Source organism: Mytilus californianus, unplaced genomic scaffold (genome assembly GCF_021869535.1).
Source record: "Mytilus californianus isolate M0D057914Y unplaced genomic scaffold, xbMytCali1.0.p SCAF_15, whole genome shotgun sequence".
NCBI lineage: Eukaryota > Metazoa > Mollusca > Bivalvia > Mytilida > Mytilidae > Mytilus > Mytilus californianus.
This window is the reverse complement of record NW_026262637.1, coordinates 13,997,407-14,016,340: the sequence shown is the minus strand read 5'-3', so window position 1 is coordinate 14,016,340 and position 18,934 is coordinate 13,997,407. Positions and strand designations below refer to the sequence as shown.

General features: G+C 32.0%; 1 protein-coding gene across 19 annotated transcripts in view; it reads right to left on the bottom strand.

Annotated features, from left to right (window-relative positions):
* LOC127725466 (EF-hand calcium-binding domain-containing protein 6-like) overlaps nt 1-12,651 on the bottom strand; it is an 83,516-nt gene extending 70,865 nt beyond the window's left edge. For 3 of the 19 annotated variants that reach the window (XM_052232448.1, XM_052232453.1, XM_052232454.1), the window contains exons 1-6: nt 12,072-12,648; nt 9,364-9,579; nt 7,606-7,685; nt 4,936-5,033; nt 4,301-4,375; nt 1,605-1,671 (exon numbers count right to left, since the gene is read on the bottom strand). In XM_052232448.1, the coding sequence (XP_052088408.1) occupies nt 1,605-1,671; nt 4,301-4,375; nt 4,936-5,033; nt 7,606-7,685; nt 9,364-9,579; nt 12,072-12,372 (837 nt within the window). In that variant the 5' untranslated portion in view covers nt 12,373-12,648. Of the gene's footprint in view, nt 1-1,604; nt 1,672-4,300; nt 4,376-4,935; nt 5,034-7,605; nt 7,686-9,171; nt 9,235-9,363; nt 9,580-12,071 lie in introns of all 19 variants that reach the window. The other 16 variants (XM_052232446.1, XM_052232442.1, XM_052232452.1 and 13 more) reach the window with 12 other exon arrangements.
* Between the last annotated feature and the right edge of the window lie 6,283 nt (nt 12,652-18,934).

The following is an 18,934-nucleotide window of genomic DNA, read 5'->3' as shown; positions in this document are numbered from 1 at the left end:
CTACGCACGAATGACCACAAGGGTAAGATTTCATTGTATCGTAATCAAGATATTTAAAACAAAAATTGCCACTGGCTATTTTGAAATAAAATGCTGTGTTCCAAATTTAATTAAATAGTTTGTAATTAGTTTTCACGTTGATTTTTAAATATCCTGCTAAAATCATTGGATCTAAAAAATGTTTTTGACAATTGCAAATTGTTTTCATTTAAATAAAGGGTAATACATATGGTTCTTTATACCTTGATTAGAGTACAACGATATCTTAAAATTATGATAATGTATCATCCATGCTATTACTTTGTACACAAAAAAGTGTGTACTATGAAACCTTGTGAAGGGAAATTAAAGCAACTTGGTGATAATTTTTTAAACTTTCTTAAGGAAGGTGATCTATTTCGTCATGAATTGATTGAGTTATTGATTATCGGTTGCTTAATTTCCAGTGGCAAATATTTCATGCATGTTCAGGACGATGTCATGAATTGAAAAACTGTGATTATGTCTGAAGATAATGTGCCAATTATATATATATATATATATAAACATATTCTGATAAATCTTTTAGTTTCTTACTTTGAAATAATAAAAAAAAAAAAAAAAAAAAAAAAACACAAAACCTATAATCTCTGATCTATTTGTGGATGCTTTTTAATGCCTATCTGCTAAACTATATCTATGGGGACAAACTATCTAAAAATATGTTTCAAATTAATTATAGCTTAAGTTTTACTGTGAAATTAAAAAATGTTTTCAAAACATGTAAAGCTTCCACTGCAATTTAATTATTGCCTGCTTTTGGTCAATTTATTTGGTCATCTTACCATGTAAGAAGAACATGTATAGTAAAACACCGCTTTATATCAATATACATACTTACACCAGCAGCTACTATCTTTTCATTCTAGAGTCAAGGGCCTTTTGAAATCACATATTTTACAATGATACTAGTGAGTAGATTTACAAAACTTCGTTTATGAGCTCCGTTTTACAAACACCTGTGATACAAGTAGTCAGCCAAAATAAACTATCAATAGACCAATTAAAAGATTACTCGAGTTGTAAATATGTGCTAAATTGGATAGTCTATGAAAAGGTATATACTATGAAATTAAGAGCTCGGGGCAAGCCCCTCGCTCTAAATTTCATAGTATATACCTTTTTATAGACTAACCTAGACATATAACTTGAATTTTAATAACTTAGGTATAACTCCATTAGAAATATTTGAACGGAACTAATTTTCGAACGTGTTCAAGACAATGCAAAATTAACCTTTGATATACATTTCACAAATCCGTTAAATTAGTTCATCGTGATTGGTTTTCACACTCGCTCAAAATATGCTAACATAAACCTTTGGTGTTAATGTGGCAATCTCTTTTACATTTGAGTTGACCAAAACAACTGTATTTGAGTTTAATATACACGTACTAGTAGGTTAACCTACAATACTGTTTATGTAAATAATACATACAAAAAAATCATAGTGTATATTTTGTATTTAGCATAATCTAGTGTAGATGCTTTTTACGACACACCTGGTAATTGAGTCGCGAATTAAATTTTTCGTATTTTTAATTGCTTAATTGTAATAGTCGTACCTCATTTTCTTTAAAACATGCTACAAAGTTATCGAATGCTATGGTTTCCTTTCCTTCCAATCCAAGACTGTAATATAATATTATGGTTTTGTATTCATATAGCATTGAGTACAACTGATATTTTATCGAGAACATTCCAACAAATATAATGAAACTAAACACACACAAGATACTAAAACTCAAACAGCTAATTCATAGAGCAAAGCTTAAGACTTTTGAGAATTACTGAAAACTTTGTTGTTTATATTCAATTGCAATACTGAAATCACACACATCACTAAAGACAGGACAGATTTTGACCACAGATAACATTGAACTTTGTATCTATACTGCTGACCCAAAGGATAACGTGTGGTACATATAAGTATATGATCTATGTCTATTCTATACTGGAATTTATTCTACAGTTTGTGATATTCAATAGTTGTAATGTACCTACGGTATAGATATCGTTTAACGTAATAAAATTAAGTGATTTGGAAATTGTCTTACTATGTGCGTTCTGAAGAATCCTTGTTAAATGTGCAAATCCTCGTGCGTATTTAGTTAGCCTTTTATAAATCAAAAATCATCACGCCCTTATATTAAAAAAAAAACTTTTTCAATTGTAAATATACATGACGTGTAGAAGCTCTCATAATATCTGTCGACGATGTTGAAACACATCAACAACAGCCCGTACTATCCAGTGATATTTTCATTGTCTACACATCCTAGAGGACAAAACCGCCGACTGGGTACTAACAGCTTGTCGCGAAATGGAGACACAGAAAGAAAGAGAAATGAGACGACATTCAAACCACAGAAAGAGTTCATCTAAAGCACGTTCGGATTGGAATAATTGCCGACTGAGTGCTTTCCTGACATTTTTCTGGGTCATCAAAAGAGAATGGAACTACCACTCCGAATGACAACGACAATGCAGAAACTAATGAGGCAGGAGAGACCACTCAAACCATTGAGATTGTCTCGGCATCGGACACACCGGCCGAGTCCAACTCAGTTGAGATGAAGTGCATCCGCCTACAAAAGGCATACCATCGCAACTAATAACAGGTCCCCCGAGGATCAATCGACACTCAATAGAGAAGGACAGGAACGCTGTCTACTCAAAAGAGGGAGAAAATAATAGAAAATTCCAAACATCACACTATATATTTTTGCAGAAGACTTAATAGTTGAAATTGGAAGAAAATACCATCCTACTTGCTTGTATGGACAATCTAAAACCCATAGGTTTAATTAGACGGCGAGACAATTAGCAGTTCTACAAAAATGTAAAGAGAAGACACGACCATTGGCATGATGTTCGTGTTAGAAACACAACGTCAAAAAGATAGCAGAAAAGAACAAGTCAACATTATGAAATAAATGACGAGATCATAACATTCCATGTATAAGCCCCTGACTTGCAAATAAATAAAAAAAAAATGGAAATATACAAGTGTAGCTAGTTCGATCACGTGAAGCTAGTTAGATAATTTTACATCAATTAATCAACTACTCTGTATCCCAGTCCATCCATGTTTAGACATACTATGTGGATGTTAAACATGATCTAACTACTCAGGCGGTCATTCTTGCCTCTTCAGTCAAATCCGTTTTATAAAACTATGTCATTTTTTAAAACTTATCCAGCGGTTAGCGACTACGAAACAATGATAAACATACTTCTGTAAAGCCTGTTATATATGTAAAACTCAAGCCTTATCAACATGAATTTGTTGACTTAACACAAGTTTAAATAGACAGTTATTGAAATGTCATATCCCCGAGACTTCAATTTTAATATAAACCAATACACATTGAAATGAAGTTTAAATTGCTGCCATTGTATCCTTGAACGTTACTACTCATTGATATGGAATTTAAAATGATTGAATTGAATTGATAATCATAAAGTTGAGGACACTTCATTAACTGCGGCAGTGTATTTTGTATTTTTCAGGTCATTTGTTGCGAAATAGTTGCGAAATAGTATATCGCATTACAGTTGTTTATAGCATAACTGCAGTTTGTGAACATGTATAATCATCACTGAACATGTCAAATATAGTCAATCCTGTTATTAAATGAAGTGGGTGTCAATTTTCATGGTCTATATATATATATATAAACTGGTTACAGATATCATAGGAATAACAGTTTTTGTATTTTCAAGTATAAGGCGCATTTGCATATAAGGTTCCTACCTACACTCATTCCAAAGAGTCCCGGGGTATAGGAATCGGGCCCAGTTATTTTCGTCTGTTGGTACGATGCTCCCACAGGGTGTCTGTTTAATTGGCTGAAAAGGGACGTTCGATGCCTCGTGAAACAAAAGTATCACGTCAACTTAATTTAATTAAATTCCAGATCTGACAATGGCCAATTTTTTCTCTACATTCTGAAGAACTTGTAGTGATTCGTGAAATGTTTCTTTATAATACACACCTTAAAAGATTTGGGACGGAAAATGTATATGCTGATGAAGTGGACAAAATAGCAATTAAAACGGAGCGTTGTCAGATGCACAATAAAGATTAGGTAAACGGGCTAACGCTAGACGTGTAGCCAACAACAAGAAATCAATCAGTCTACGGATCCACGTAAAATATAGTCTGTCACATTGACTAATGAAATACCTCAAAGTGTCCATTAAAAGTAATACACAGATATATTTATTATGCATGTACATGTAATTTATAATTACTTACGATTTTAGAAACTTTGAGTATTGTTCTCTTGTGATAAATCCACACAGGGAATATAGTATCCGAAGCAATGCTTCTCTGTAACAAAAGAATGGGATAAAAAATTGTGTACAAATGATAATCAGAAATTGAAATATGTATAAAAATGGTAAAGCTTATTCGAAAATAAAACGCATTCATAAATATTCATTTTTTTCCCAATTATTTACTAGTCTTATTCATTTATTGATATTAGTTGCATATTTCAACATGACCATTAGACAATCAGAAAATTAAAATGTGTTTAAAACTCTGCAAATCAAATATAGATCTGCAAATTAAACGTGTATCAATATTAAAAATAAATTTTTATTCACCAAATAAGGGCCTCAAGAAGACCTGTAAAACATGTATTATTCGATAGGAATATTATATAAGAAGTATATAAATGACAATCTTGATAGCATTATCGTTGACTGTGACTAAACTCTGTGCACTGGTACTGTTATATATTCCCGACTTACGAAAGACTGTCTTATTCCTTCTTGCAGTGCAGAGTATCAAAATCAACAGCAATGGACACAAAACCACAGCCATAGCAAAAAGACATACATTTGTATATATTTTACTAGTTCGGTTTATCAGGATGGAGTAATTACCTTGACACGTTTCCTTGGCCAGTAGGATCATTGGCTCTGAAAAGATGGCGTAGTCCGTAATATCCTGTCGTTAGTCTTTCTCGTACTATGTCAGTCAGCTTTATAATAAAAACAAATAATAATGTAATACAAAATATTGAAACCAGAATAACATTGTTGTCAATAAAGAAAACCAGAATGGAAACTTTTTGAACCCTTGTACTTAGTTTATCTATATTAATCAACAAGCTTTATCATGACTTTGTGGGGTATATTACAAAGAAGATGACTTAAGCTGTGGGGAATATACAAAGAAGATGACTTAAGCTGTGGGGTATATACAAAGAAGATGACTTAAGCTGTGGAGTATATACAAAGATGATGACTTAAGCTGTGGGGAATATACAAAGAAGATGACTTAAGCTGTGGAGTATATACAAAGAAGATGACTTAAGCTGTGGAGTATATACAAAGAAGATGACTTAAGCTGTGGGGTATATACAAAGAAGATGACTTAAGCTGTGGGGAATATACAAAGAAGATGACTTAAGCTGTGGAGTATATACAAAGAAGATGACTTAAGCTGTGGGGTATATACAAAGAAGATGACTTAAGCTGTGGAGTATATACAAAGAAGATGACTTAAGCTGTGGGGAATATACAAAGAAGATGACTTAAGCTGTGGAGTATATACAAAGAAGATGACTTAAGCTGTGGGGTATATACAAAAAAGATGACTTAAGCTGTGGGGAATATACAAAGAAGATGACTTAAGCTGTGAGATCTATAACTTAAGCTGTGAGATCTATAACTTAAGCAGTGTGGTATATACAAAGAAGATGGCTTAAGCTGTGGGGTATATACAAAGAAGATGACTTAAGCTGTGGGGAATATACAAAGAAGATGACTTAAGCTGTGGGGAATATATAAAGAAGATGACTTAAGCTGTGGAGTATATACAAAGAAGATGACTTAAGCTGTGGGGTATATACAAAGAAGATGACTTAAGCTGTGGGGTATATACAAAGAAGATGACTTAAGCTGTGGGGTATATACAAAGAAGATGACTTAAGCTGTGGGGAATATACAAAGAAGATGACTTAAGCTGTGAGATCTATAACTTAAGCAGTGTGATATATACAAAGAAGATGGCTTAAGCTGTGGGGTATATACAAAGAAAATGACTTAAGCTGTGGGGAATATACAAAGAAGATGACTTAAGCTGTGGGGAATATACAAAGATGATGACTTCAGCTGTGGGGGTATATACAAAGAAGATGGCTTAAGCTGTGGGGAATATACAAAGAAGATGACTTAAGCTGTGGAGTATATACAAAGAAGATGACTTAAGCTGTGGGGAATATACAAAGAAGATGACTTAAGCTGTGGGGAATATACAAAGATGAAGACTTAAGCTGTGAGATCTATAACTTAAGCAGTGTGGTATATACAAAGAAGATGGCTTAAGCTGTGGGGTATATACAAAGAAGATGACTTAAGCTGTGGGGAATATACAAAGATGATGACTTAAGCTGTGAGATATATAACTTAAGCAGTGGGGTATATACAAAGAAGATGACTTAAGCTGTGGGGTATATACAAAGAAGATGACTTCAGCTGTGGAGTATATACAAAGAAGATGACTTACGGTGTGGGGTCTATACAAAGAAGATAACTTAAGGTGTGGGGTATATACAAAGAAGATGCCTAAAGCCAAGTATTTTCAACGTTCTACCATTTTCAAGGTTAAGCAAATATGCATCTATGACATCTACCGTTTTATAAATTATAGCAAGCACATGTATTGACAAAATGATACTTGCATTACAAAGAAGATGTATTGCAAACTTTTTAATTGTAAGCACCGTGCACCCTTTTTAAACCATTACAAAGCCATCAATCTTATGAATTGTTAGAAATTATTTACAAACGTCCTTTTAAGTTTATGTAGTAGCTTCAGGTCAAATATTATTTACATGGATTAGGGAGTTAAAACAGTAAATATTAAAGTCATAATTAAAACGAAAGAGCCATTGTTGTGTATTAACCGAAGCAAATAAATTAAATCGCTAATCATCTCATTGTCATAATACCATAATTACCTTTATTAAACCTATTATTCCATCAATGGAATTTCTATAAGCCTTTGTATTGAACAATATCTTGAATGTTTATAAACGCATATATAACATAGCAAGAATCAAAACAAGGGTCCATAGGTGACCACATATAATGCAAAGTTTCTTATTTTACATGGAACTTCTGGCGTTAGTGTAGTAGTTAAAAATGAATTCTCCGGTTACAGACTGCAGAAAAACTAGTATCTATTTGTTTTGTATTTTGGTTTGTGTCGCCAAACAAGAATGAAATATTTCCCACTAGTTGATTAAACAGCAATCCCAGAAAATGAAACATAAATGGGTATTATGTTAAGCTTTTTTGCATCTCACATATTTATTTGTTATCTGAGTGATTTCCGACGTATCTTTATAGAAAAGTACGTACTTGCTATTAGCTGCTTTTCTGGTAGGTGAAATAACTACATAAAGACGAGAGAGAGAGAGAGAGAGAGAGAGAGAGAGAGAGAGAGAGAGAGAGAGAGAGCTGTTAGCTCCATAGGACATCAGCATAAAAAGAAAAGATATATATATATATACAGAAAGCATTGTTAAGAAATTGAATTGCTCTTACCTCCAGGACTTTATCTCTAGCCGGAGAAAACTGTAAGTCATCGCATTTTACAGCTGATGCTTTGGGTCCCACTAAATATTCTGTAACATATAGAAATAATTAGTGAGAGGTTAAAAAGCGAATAAAAGGCGAGCTCACAAAATTGAGCTTTAGCTGAGTATCTGATCTCCCTTTATATATTTCAGTTATTTAGCAAAATCAGTAACGTCACAGTACCGAAATTGCACCGAGTATCAAATTTGTACCCATTTTGCAAAACAAAAGTTACGGATAATCTTATAGGTTTCCTTAAAGACTAAAGAATTCGGTTTTTTATTAATTACCATAATGCATTTCTTTCAGAATATCTAAATATACTTATAGATACACAAAACAGTCACATTATATATCGACAGATGAAGTCTCCAGTGTAAAAAAAGAAATACCGAAACGCAGAGTGCGACGTCCACAAAAAGTTGACTTGTTTTTAAATTAGCAATTAAATATGTGTCGGGCATCCATTTCTTACAAAATGCTTAACCTGTCAAATGATCTAAAAAAAAGTAGTAAAATAAAACAAAACATCAGCTGTTCGATTTTTACGGATGTTCAGTAAAGCATTTGTGTAATTTATGTACTCTTCGTTAAAAAATCTTGAATCGTTTGATAAAGGTCGGTTCAAACCTATTTAACTATATATATCAGTTTGGATTCAAAATTAAATTTGTGGAACTATATAGTTAGTAAAGATATATCTACAAAATAAACACAGTATTGAAACTCTTGTTTGTTTCAAGAATAAACGAAGGTGAAAAAACTGTAAAAACATGTGCAATTTGGATAGCCTCATGTTAGGCCATAAGTAATTCGATTTAGATATCTCAACAAATATAGATTAAATGTAATGTAAAAATGTAATACTTTATTGAATATTACAAATTGAAATGAAATTTATTACGACTAGTCTGTATTGCTTTAAATTCATTGATCGAATTGAACATTTAAATGAAATCTACAGCTGTTTTATAAGAAATCCCTTCACCAACATATAAACAGACAAAAAATCAAACATCAAACACACCAACACACGAACCCGTATATAACGTTATATGTGAAAGCAACATCAACCATACTGTAGCACTGAAAATCATGACCTAAGAATTAAGCTTAATCAATGGGGAAACACATATACTATGTTGTACTATTGCAAATTTTTCTCTTTTCTGTATTAAATAGTGTAATTGTTTTCTACGGACAAATGCTTCAAATATTTTAAACTGAACATTAACATGGCTTTAAAAGCTGATTTCTGTGGTAGAAAATAGCACCATACATCGTATTGCTAATTCTTAGTTTGACTTCAGTATTAACAGGGACGTACATTGTACTTGTACGAATTCCAGCTCAATAAAAGCCACAATATATTCAAGCCAAACAAAATATATGGTAAAATCAGACAACGAATCTTTTTTTTATCACACAGTGCTATGGTTGATAGTGGCATTAACTTGTTTCCGTTTCCTGTGCTGTTGAACATTTATTTTAACCTAATCACAGCAATAATATGCCACGCTCCACCAAACTTACTAAGACGAAAAAGTCTATACCGCCATAGCTTTAAAGGTAAACCGCGATACACCAATAACTTTACTGTGAAAACAAAGCAGTTGTAAGTTATAGACAAGACAAGTTATAAAGGGGTTGCCCATAATATTTAGAAGGTGTCTGGTTAAGCTTGCCTCTGCAACTCAGTTAGATTAATCAGACCACTCAGAAAACCTCTTTGTTCTTTAACTAATTCCACTATTTTTTCAATGGGAGGTAATTGAAGGCGATCTTTCTTCTTTCCTTTGACAGTGTATTCAACTATTCCAATGTCAACTTCTGTGTTTTTCCTATGACTATATTTTTGTTCCTCTGCTTCCTCTATTTTTGGAAGAAAGCCAGTTGGCATAGTGGACTTCCGGTAGGAATATGGTGGCACAAAATCGCACACTTGATCAGTTGGAGGGAAAAAGGAACATAATATATAAAAAATTCTTCAAAAGCAAAACAAAGCTGCTAGATTTGTATGAAGAAAAGAAAATTTACAGATAATAAATACGTGATAAATACACATTTAGCTAGGATCATTTATTTCTGATAAAGATAAATGGTTTTTACTTTTTGTATCAATCATTGCATTTTTTAAACATTAGACATTGACCAAACAAAGCTTTAGTTCTTCTCATTTACTAGATAATATAAGTGTTATACAATACAACATGTGGAGTATTTGCTTACAGGAAAACGTAAGCTTTAACAGGGGAATTAACTTGTCAAACATGTGCTGTTTACTACGCAAAAAATCGAGGTAACCAAATAACAGAAACACTGAAATAAAGTATTCACTGAATGTTTGTGAAGTTTAATCAATAGCTCATCAATATATTGGCCAAGATAAAACTAGATAATCCTAGATAACGTGACGTATCCTTCAACAGAGTATACTGTATCTAAGGGGTACGAACAGTTGCTTTTATATCTTGATATTAAATGCTTAGCTGTGACAGTCTATAACTAATCATGAGGGCAAAAACTGGAAAAAAATGATCAGATAACAATTATAACCATCAAACAATCGTAAACTAAACTGACGACCATGTTAATAATTACAATTCTTTATTGTAATGTTAAATATATTGGAAACAATTATCGAAAAGAACTACATTTGAAATCAAAGGATTAGACCCGATAAGACCCCTTTTTGGCCCCAAAATATAGCATTTTTACAAATTTGTTGAAATGTAAACTTTTAGCTCTTTATTGGAAATTAGAATACTTTTGTTCCATTAAAAAAATACTGTTTTGACAATATAATGCACACGCAATATGTAATAGCATCATAAATTCATGCAAAATTACTGAAATCTTCCTAATTGTAGCATTTGTGCTAATTTTAAGACGGTTTTCGTCTAAAATGGAAGTGGCCGCATTTGTGTTCAGTCTTGATATTTAAATATATGTTGTATTTGATGATAATACATAACATATATAAAGGTTGAGACTGAACACGAATGCGGCCACTTCTATTGTAGACAAAAACCACATGAAAAGTGACGTTTTATGGCATATTTGATAGATTTTTCATATTTAAGGTTGAATTTGAGCATCTGAAATGACCAAATCAGTTCAAATCTGTAACATAAACCAATTGAATCGACTGAAGTAGACACTTAAGTGTCTAAAATATGTCAAAAATCTTTCATCAGATGTACTTCGAATTTTAGGCCAAAACTAGCCTTTACTTGGTACTACACTTTTAAAGAAATGCAAGAGAAATGATCAAAGCCGCGTCAAAAAAGGAATGAATATGTGATAAGCTATTTAACAAATATCTGGAACTTTAATTACACATTTAGCAGCTTGCATAAATTGTTATTATGTTTATTACAGTCAACACTAAATGTTTACTAATTACGAGCACTGATCTATGAAAAATGGGTCTCATCTGATATATCCCTAAAACAAGATATGATTATTAAAATTCTTGACAAATAATGTAAGACACCTTTAAACATGAAACTTAGTAATAAGTTCAACCATTAAATGTTTATTTTAAAGATTTTACAAGTTAGGTATTCCGTGTATAAGTTGGAACGGGTCGATGTTTAAATATAACCGATATAGCTTACCACACAACTCTCGGTAATATTGTCAGATTATGTGATAATTAAATAGAAAATACAAGCATTTTAATATAAATATCAAATGTATGTATAGATAAATGGAAAACGGTACACAAGAAAGTTGTTAAAACTATTTCAAGGATTTGAAAAATTAAAACACCTGAAAGCCTTACAAAACTGGCTAAGAACATACGTGTAGACCTTCGTTTACAAAAAAAAATGTCTTCATATTTCATCTCCTACTATCATATAATTTATTGTTTAATTATATTAAAATTTCTCTGTCCGCTAACATACCGCGAAATTAGAAAGCATTTACATGTCCTTATGATAATGACATTTAAATGTAAACATTAAATTTTAAAGGCAATAAACGTAACAAAACATTTATATAATCTTATATTATTGTTCTACAGTAATAATATTCACGTTGTGGTAGCTTTATGGCTCACCACCAAAACATTGGAGTCTACCTGCATGATAATCATTGACTATTCATACGATATTATATTAGACGATATTAAGCAATAATGAATAAAGAGACATTCTTTGTTGATATAATTCTTTTCTTTAAACGAATTTTAACAAGCTTTATGTGCTTTTTACGGATGTAAAGTATTGCTGACATGACACTTTATTGTTCGTCTTGTATGGGAAATAAATAATTCTTTAATACAAGATTTGTGCAGATATAATTTTTGTTGTATGGGAACCAAAGTTTCATCCTGAAGACTTTTTATGTAATCTATGCTAATATAGCTACACAATAATGAAAAATTTGCTAAATATGAACAATTTGTATGATAACGTAATTCTTACCTGGTGGCCATTGTAGTATTCTATCAGGACAGCTCTTTCTTCCATCGAGAATAACCTCTGCATCTCTCTCGTTATTTACAGCAGTGTTCGACCTTCTCACATTGGTACCAAGATCTTGTTTTGTTCTGTTGGACGATACATCAGTTTTCTGTCTATGTAAACCAAGACTTGATGTACCACGTATAGTTAAATCTGTCATGTTCCCTAGATTAGCCATAGGATGGGTAATGAGGGGGATATTTTTTCCCCTCCCCGACCCTATGGATCTCGAAGAACGGGGCACTGCCATACTGCTTGCCATAGCTGTTCTTATCCAAAATGTCCTTCAGTAGTTGGTCAATTAAAACACATTATCCTTATTTATTTTTCACAATAGTACATTAAGTCACTAATTTAATACCCTAAGTTATTAAATCAAACATATAAGACCGGTATAATATTACACCTAACGGACTTGACCCATGTCATATCAAACATCCGCCATCTTAGTGTACATAATTGTCATGGGTAACAAAGTAGTTCGGTGTATTTAAATCACATGACTTCTTCTTTCGTCTTTTCATACATTTTTTTATACTATATTATGGCGTTTTAAAACGTAAAGTCAATATTCAACGAACAAGGAAAATGAAATCAAAACATTTGACATATTATTTATTTTATATCGTATAGGATAATAGAAATGTTAAACCCGAATTTGATCCCTCTTTTCATAAGGTACATTTCACTATCAATGTAACGTGAATTGTACAATAATGTTAAGTTTATTGTATAAATCATGACACCGGGTTATATAAAATATATTTTTATATGAATTACAAGATTTTTAGGTCTATATTGTCGTTTATATTCGGATCATTTGTACACAGCAAAATAATATGTAAATGTCAACTATTTATAGGTACTTTATCACAATAATAATTATTGTAATTATATATATATATTCCAACAAGCAAGAACTGGAATAACAGTATGTGAGTATAATAGAAAACTAACCTTAAAAAATACAAAATGGGCCCTTAAAACACAGTCAAACATACAACATTAAAAATGATGCCGTTGCAAGACAACACAGTTACATTTTTAACTAGAATGATTCCGTGTGCTCTGACACTAGTTATATACATTAAGACATTACAACAAACTCAGTGTATACTGGCATAACAGACACAACTTGCTGGACTAATCATGACGTATTTGCTTGGAAATAAAAGTTTCCCATCATTGTTGTGTTCTCATTGTAAATCAAACTGCTGCGTGCTACGACTTTGATTAATAACTTCCTTCAATAACAGATCTGAAAGGGCCAATGATTTAAAAAAGCAAAAATGCATACCACCTGCAGAGAAAACCATATAACCAAAAATGGTCTTAAAAAGAATAATTTGTGAGTGGAACGAGGACAATTTAAAATATATTCGTAATAAATTTTATTTTTAAAGTAAGATTCTCATCTAATGATAATTCAGGCGCGTCCATTTTAAAAACATTTTAACAGAACCACTCGTTTTTAATTATTACTGTAAATTGTTTTGATCAAGTAGAGATAAGAGCAATGTATTATACGTTATCGAATTCCGTTTATTTTCTGGTTTAAATTGTTTGCATAGAGACATTTAAATATGACCCAGTAGAAAAAAAATATCAATAATTAAACTAATTACATGGGAATCCTTGTTATTCAACTCAATATTCTATGAAAAACAATCATACAAAACAAAAACAAAAAATGACGTATGATTCAATGAAATTGCTTTTCGCTATAACTCAGATAGAGAAAAGAACGATAAACGTAGCTGTTTTAAAACAAAATTTAAAGAAAATAAAACAGGAAAACAAAAGAAACCTAAACATGTTCAGATACTATAGTAGGATGCGATATCGTTTAGGTTGAAAATTAACAATGCATGCCTCTAAGTAAATGTCCCCATTTGTACAGTTACACTTGATTGATTATCATCTCGGTACCATCAACACAATAGCCTTCCTGATATTTTAACACTCTATGATAATCGTTATGTGGCCTATTGATGTAGAATTAAAGGAACATTACAATTTTTTTTCAGCTCTCATCGATAACTTGCAATTTTTTGTTCTTGCTTTATATTTATATTTATGAGCGCTTCCGTTGTAATTTTTACATGTACTTAACTTACACAGTTGCACATATGTGTGTCTCTTTTAAGACAGATCCGTGTGATTTTTGGAGATCTTGTGTTGGTATTGGCCGTTTGTGATAGAATTCTGACAACATTAAGCTTACACTGGCTGTATTTCAAAAATATATACTTAAACCAAATGATCTGCCTTGCACTGTTACAAGCTCTGTCCTACGAATCATTAGACCTATCCCTAGTGTCGACATGAACAGTTCTTGGTCAATGATTTCAGATAATAGACTCGATTCTTTGGGTGGCAATCATGTGCTATATATAGAGCTGTATTATTTGAAAAAAAAAAATTTTCTTTTTCGATCGTTCTCTATATTATTAGAATCACACGAACAAGTAACAAGTCGTGATCCATTTTAGAAATAGGCAGGTTTTTTTTCCCTTATTTTTTGCGACAATCGCGGTCGGCGAAACTTCGATGGCTGGTCGACGAAGGGATAAACACTTAATATCCTCAAAATGATATCCCCATCCTCCTGGAAGAAAGAAACTTTAAAAGAACATAAGGGAAAGCAAATAACAACAGGAAATTTAACGCAGATTTTGATATCAAGATTATCATATTAAGGACGAAGTCCGAGGTTCAATATAATCTAACAGGTCCATATATAACGTATTGACTGATTGAAAGTCTTTAATTTATATATTACATATGTCCAGTAAATAGTGTATTATTGAAATGGACTTCAATGTTCTTGCTGTGTATTTTACATTGTATATTGCAAGATATTGACCGTCAATATATATATATAAATAGAAACATAGCATTTTGCAAGATTTTTAATATTGACCGTCAATATATATATAAATAGAAACATAAACATATAGAGTCTATCCTTTGCATCACGTGATCGTGATAACTAATAAAAAAGTAGAATGCTACACCATATGTAATATAAAGCTTATAACAAAACACTTTCGCCGACGCCAGATTGTTATCCCTAGGCCCAAATCGCGCATTCTGCGACTTTCGTCGCCGGCGAGACAATAAAAGCGATTTCATTACGCACGATACGTCTTTCTGTAATGACATTTATCACATTCCCTCGAGACAACAGATAGTCAAAAATAAAATATTTGTGAGCATAAAAACCAAACCATTCTAGACAGAATAACCAATACCGTCATATGTCAAATTTGTTTGTAGTTTTTCAACCTGAATTGTTTTTATGTACGTTCTCCCATGTTCCACTGTTATTTAGCCTATTTAGCTGATCAGAATAAAAGAACGGCAGGGTTCAGTGATCAAGCAACATTTTTAACACCATATGTTATTGTGTGCTTGTCAAATATCACGAACCTCGCCAAGTATTGTCGTCATTTTGTTCTTTTATTGAATTTAGGTGCTGATGTAAGCTCTTTGTCCTCTATCAAAATCAACATGTTTTCTAGACGCAGAAAGATTAACAGAAAGACTTGTTGTGTCCTCATTCTGTATATGTCTAATACCATGTATCAACCTCGAGTTGTATTTTCGTGCGTTTTTTTTTTTTTTTTTTTTTTTTTTTTTTTGGTTACTTTTTCATAACATATTCCAAAAACACATATACAACAACATGTTATTAATCTGCGCAAATTTATAACGTTGCTCTATGGAACATTTAGACTTACAACGGAGTATATTAAAACCGGAATAATACATAAAAAAGATAACAGAAATCACAAAAGTACTGAACAGACCACACAAACCACCAATACCCGATTCCTCCAAAAATAAAATAACCGACATGCAATGTACTTACAACTAACCCCACATTGAATGTGCTTGATTTGTACTTTTTATCAGATACTTCATTTGTAAGCTGACTTTTATAAAATCCTAGCACTATAGTGCGTGATATTGTATGGTATTTTTCTATGTAGATGTGTTGTGAAATATATTTATATCAAGCTATTGCTTAGAGTGCTTTTTATTGTATTGTTGTAAGTGCGTATCTTTCTATACATTTTGATATTCACGTCTCCCTTAATTTTTATTTGCACTGACAATAAAGGCTAACTTTGGCGATTTGAAGACTTGATATTGTTTTTTTTTTTTGTCAATTTTGAAATACTCACTGGTTAAAGAACACATAATAACACAACTCTTTACAAGAACACGAATATAGACACACCTTAAAACAAAAATAAGCAATTTTTTATTATATCATGTCAAGATAACATATTACCAGCGTTAACTGGCATAAGCTTGTGTGTTGTAAACTGCTGTTTGTCTTTTCGTCGTTTTTTTTCTCCATAATTTTGTCGGTCTCTCTTCGACAAGTTTCGACTCGTATGTTCTGATTTTCCCTTTGATATCTTCCGCCTCTTTTTATCTAGTTTCAAATATTCTCAAGAATGAAACACGCATACATGTAGACTAGTACATCGCCGTTAATTGACAAGTTTGACAATACTTTGCATATTCCGAAGGCATACTGAATATTTTACGAAGGAAACCAACCTAGTATACATGCGACCTACGACGTAACACCAGTTTGAGATCGATTCTCTTGAAAGCATGAAACAAGCAGTGAAACAAGCAGTGAAACAAGAGAAGCCAACAGAAAGACTGTTTCTACCAGCAAACCATCATTCTTATACATGTAAATAGATGATTTACATTATTTTTTTCTAATGATTTTAAATTACACAGAACTTGGAAATTAGTTTACGTGCTCATCACCGGATTAATTATTACAGTTTGATACGACATATTTCAAATCTTTGGGTTAGATTAATTTGTAAAAGATTTTTTTTCAAGTATGAATTACATGACAAGAGTTTTTCAATTTTGTCGAATTTTATTTTCAGCTTATGACGACTTTAGAACTTCTGCATAACTCGTGTTGCAATGAACAACGCTTTTGAAAATACTTTTTTTGTTATTAAAACGTACTTTCATAACGTCTTTATTATCAATGGCTTATTGGATTTAAAACTTGGAACATACAATACATGGAAAACAGGTCGTGGCATGGTGTTAGAATTCCAACTGACTGTATTTTTTTTTTATTTGAATATTTCAAAATCGATTTACATTATGAAAAAAATCAAAGTGTTAACTCCAAGGGTGACTGGGAAATAGAAATTTGGTCACTCTTGGCCTTATTCGAACCGGCAGTAAAACCCTTGCCAAAGTGGAGCGTCCGTTTGGTTGTGCGGTATACATAAATACGCAACCACGTTCGATCAGAATGGAGACGTCAAATCCGATGCCTCGTGTTGAGAGAGTGCCATGCTACCTACACGTGTAGAGTCCTTGCAACAATTATTTAAGGGGTCCGTAGGTGGCCTGTTGCAAAGCTTAAATACTATCCCTGTCCAGTATAACCCTCATTTTCCAGTGGAAGTCCAAATTTCCCTCCCTTCATCGCGGTCGACCCATATTACAGAACCTACCCATTGCATTTATTGTTAATTTATTCGTCATAAACATGTGTGCAATCAATCAATCAATCAAAGTAGTTCGTAAGTACTGCGTACTAATTAAAAAGAGTGATTTTAATCTTTTAACATAAAAAATGTAATATAAGTGATACACGTGGATATAGAAACTAACTATACGCCCAAAAAATTTAAATAAATGTGAGTAAGTTATTTTCCTTTCCTGGAGTTTGTTATTTATTTCCTGATAAAGGAATAACAAATGTACAAATCTTCAAGGTATTCTTTAAAAATATCTAATCTCCATTTATACGACGATTTTTATGGAGCAAGGGGAATAATTCAAAAAATATTTTCAGGTATAATCTGAACATATATTTGTTCTTTCGTTGTGCTGTTACCACTGTTCCATGTTACAAGAGGGCTGAGCGCTCGCAGACATGTGTATTTGCGCTACATTTATATATATGCAGGTACCATTTCAGCTAATAATTCAGTGGTTGTCGTTTGTTGCTGTTTGCCATATTTTTTTTATATTAATTGTTTCCTCATAAATTGGTTGGTTTTCTCGTTTGAATTTTTATACAATCTGTCATGTCATGCCTTTTATTGCGTACTATACGGTATGTTTTTTGCACATTTTTTAATCGAATCGTGACATATAGTTGACATTTGGACTCTGGTGGGTAGTTATCTCATTGGCTATCATATAATATCTCCTTTTTTATGCATATAGTTTCTCAGAATAGTAATCGTTATTCACTAATGTCAGAAATCCATATCCTAGTAATGGACTTCTGCTAATGTGTATAAACAATATGTCATACTTATAGCAAACTTTTTTCGAATTAAAACATTTAAGTAAACGATTCACTGTAAAAACGTTTGAGTCAAATACACAAATAAAAATAAATATTTTTTGTTGAATTAATGTTTGCTTAACGTTTAGTGACCGATATACATTGTATCATTATGCATAATCAGGATGAAAACAAATGATCTTTCTTAGTTAATACTGGTGATCATGTGTTTACCTTCAGTTAGGAACTTCCGTTAACAAGATACATATATTCTATTACCATAAATATTGTATTAGTAAAATTCAACAGTGGCTCCGAATAGACAATTTTCATTCATTGTTCAAGTATTTTAGTCTTAAGTTTTTAAAACTTGGCTTTTAATATAACATGGAGTGATCTCAGAAAGGTTATTTTTTATCTTTTTTCATTCTTATAATGTTCATATTCAATTCCTATTTGGAACCTCAGGGGTTGACTGGGGTATAAAAATATATCACCTGCATGGATATCTCCTACTCAACAGTTT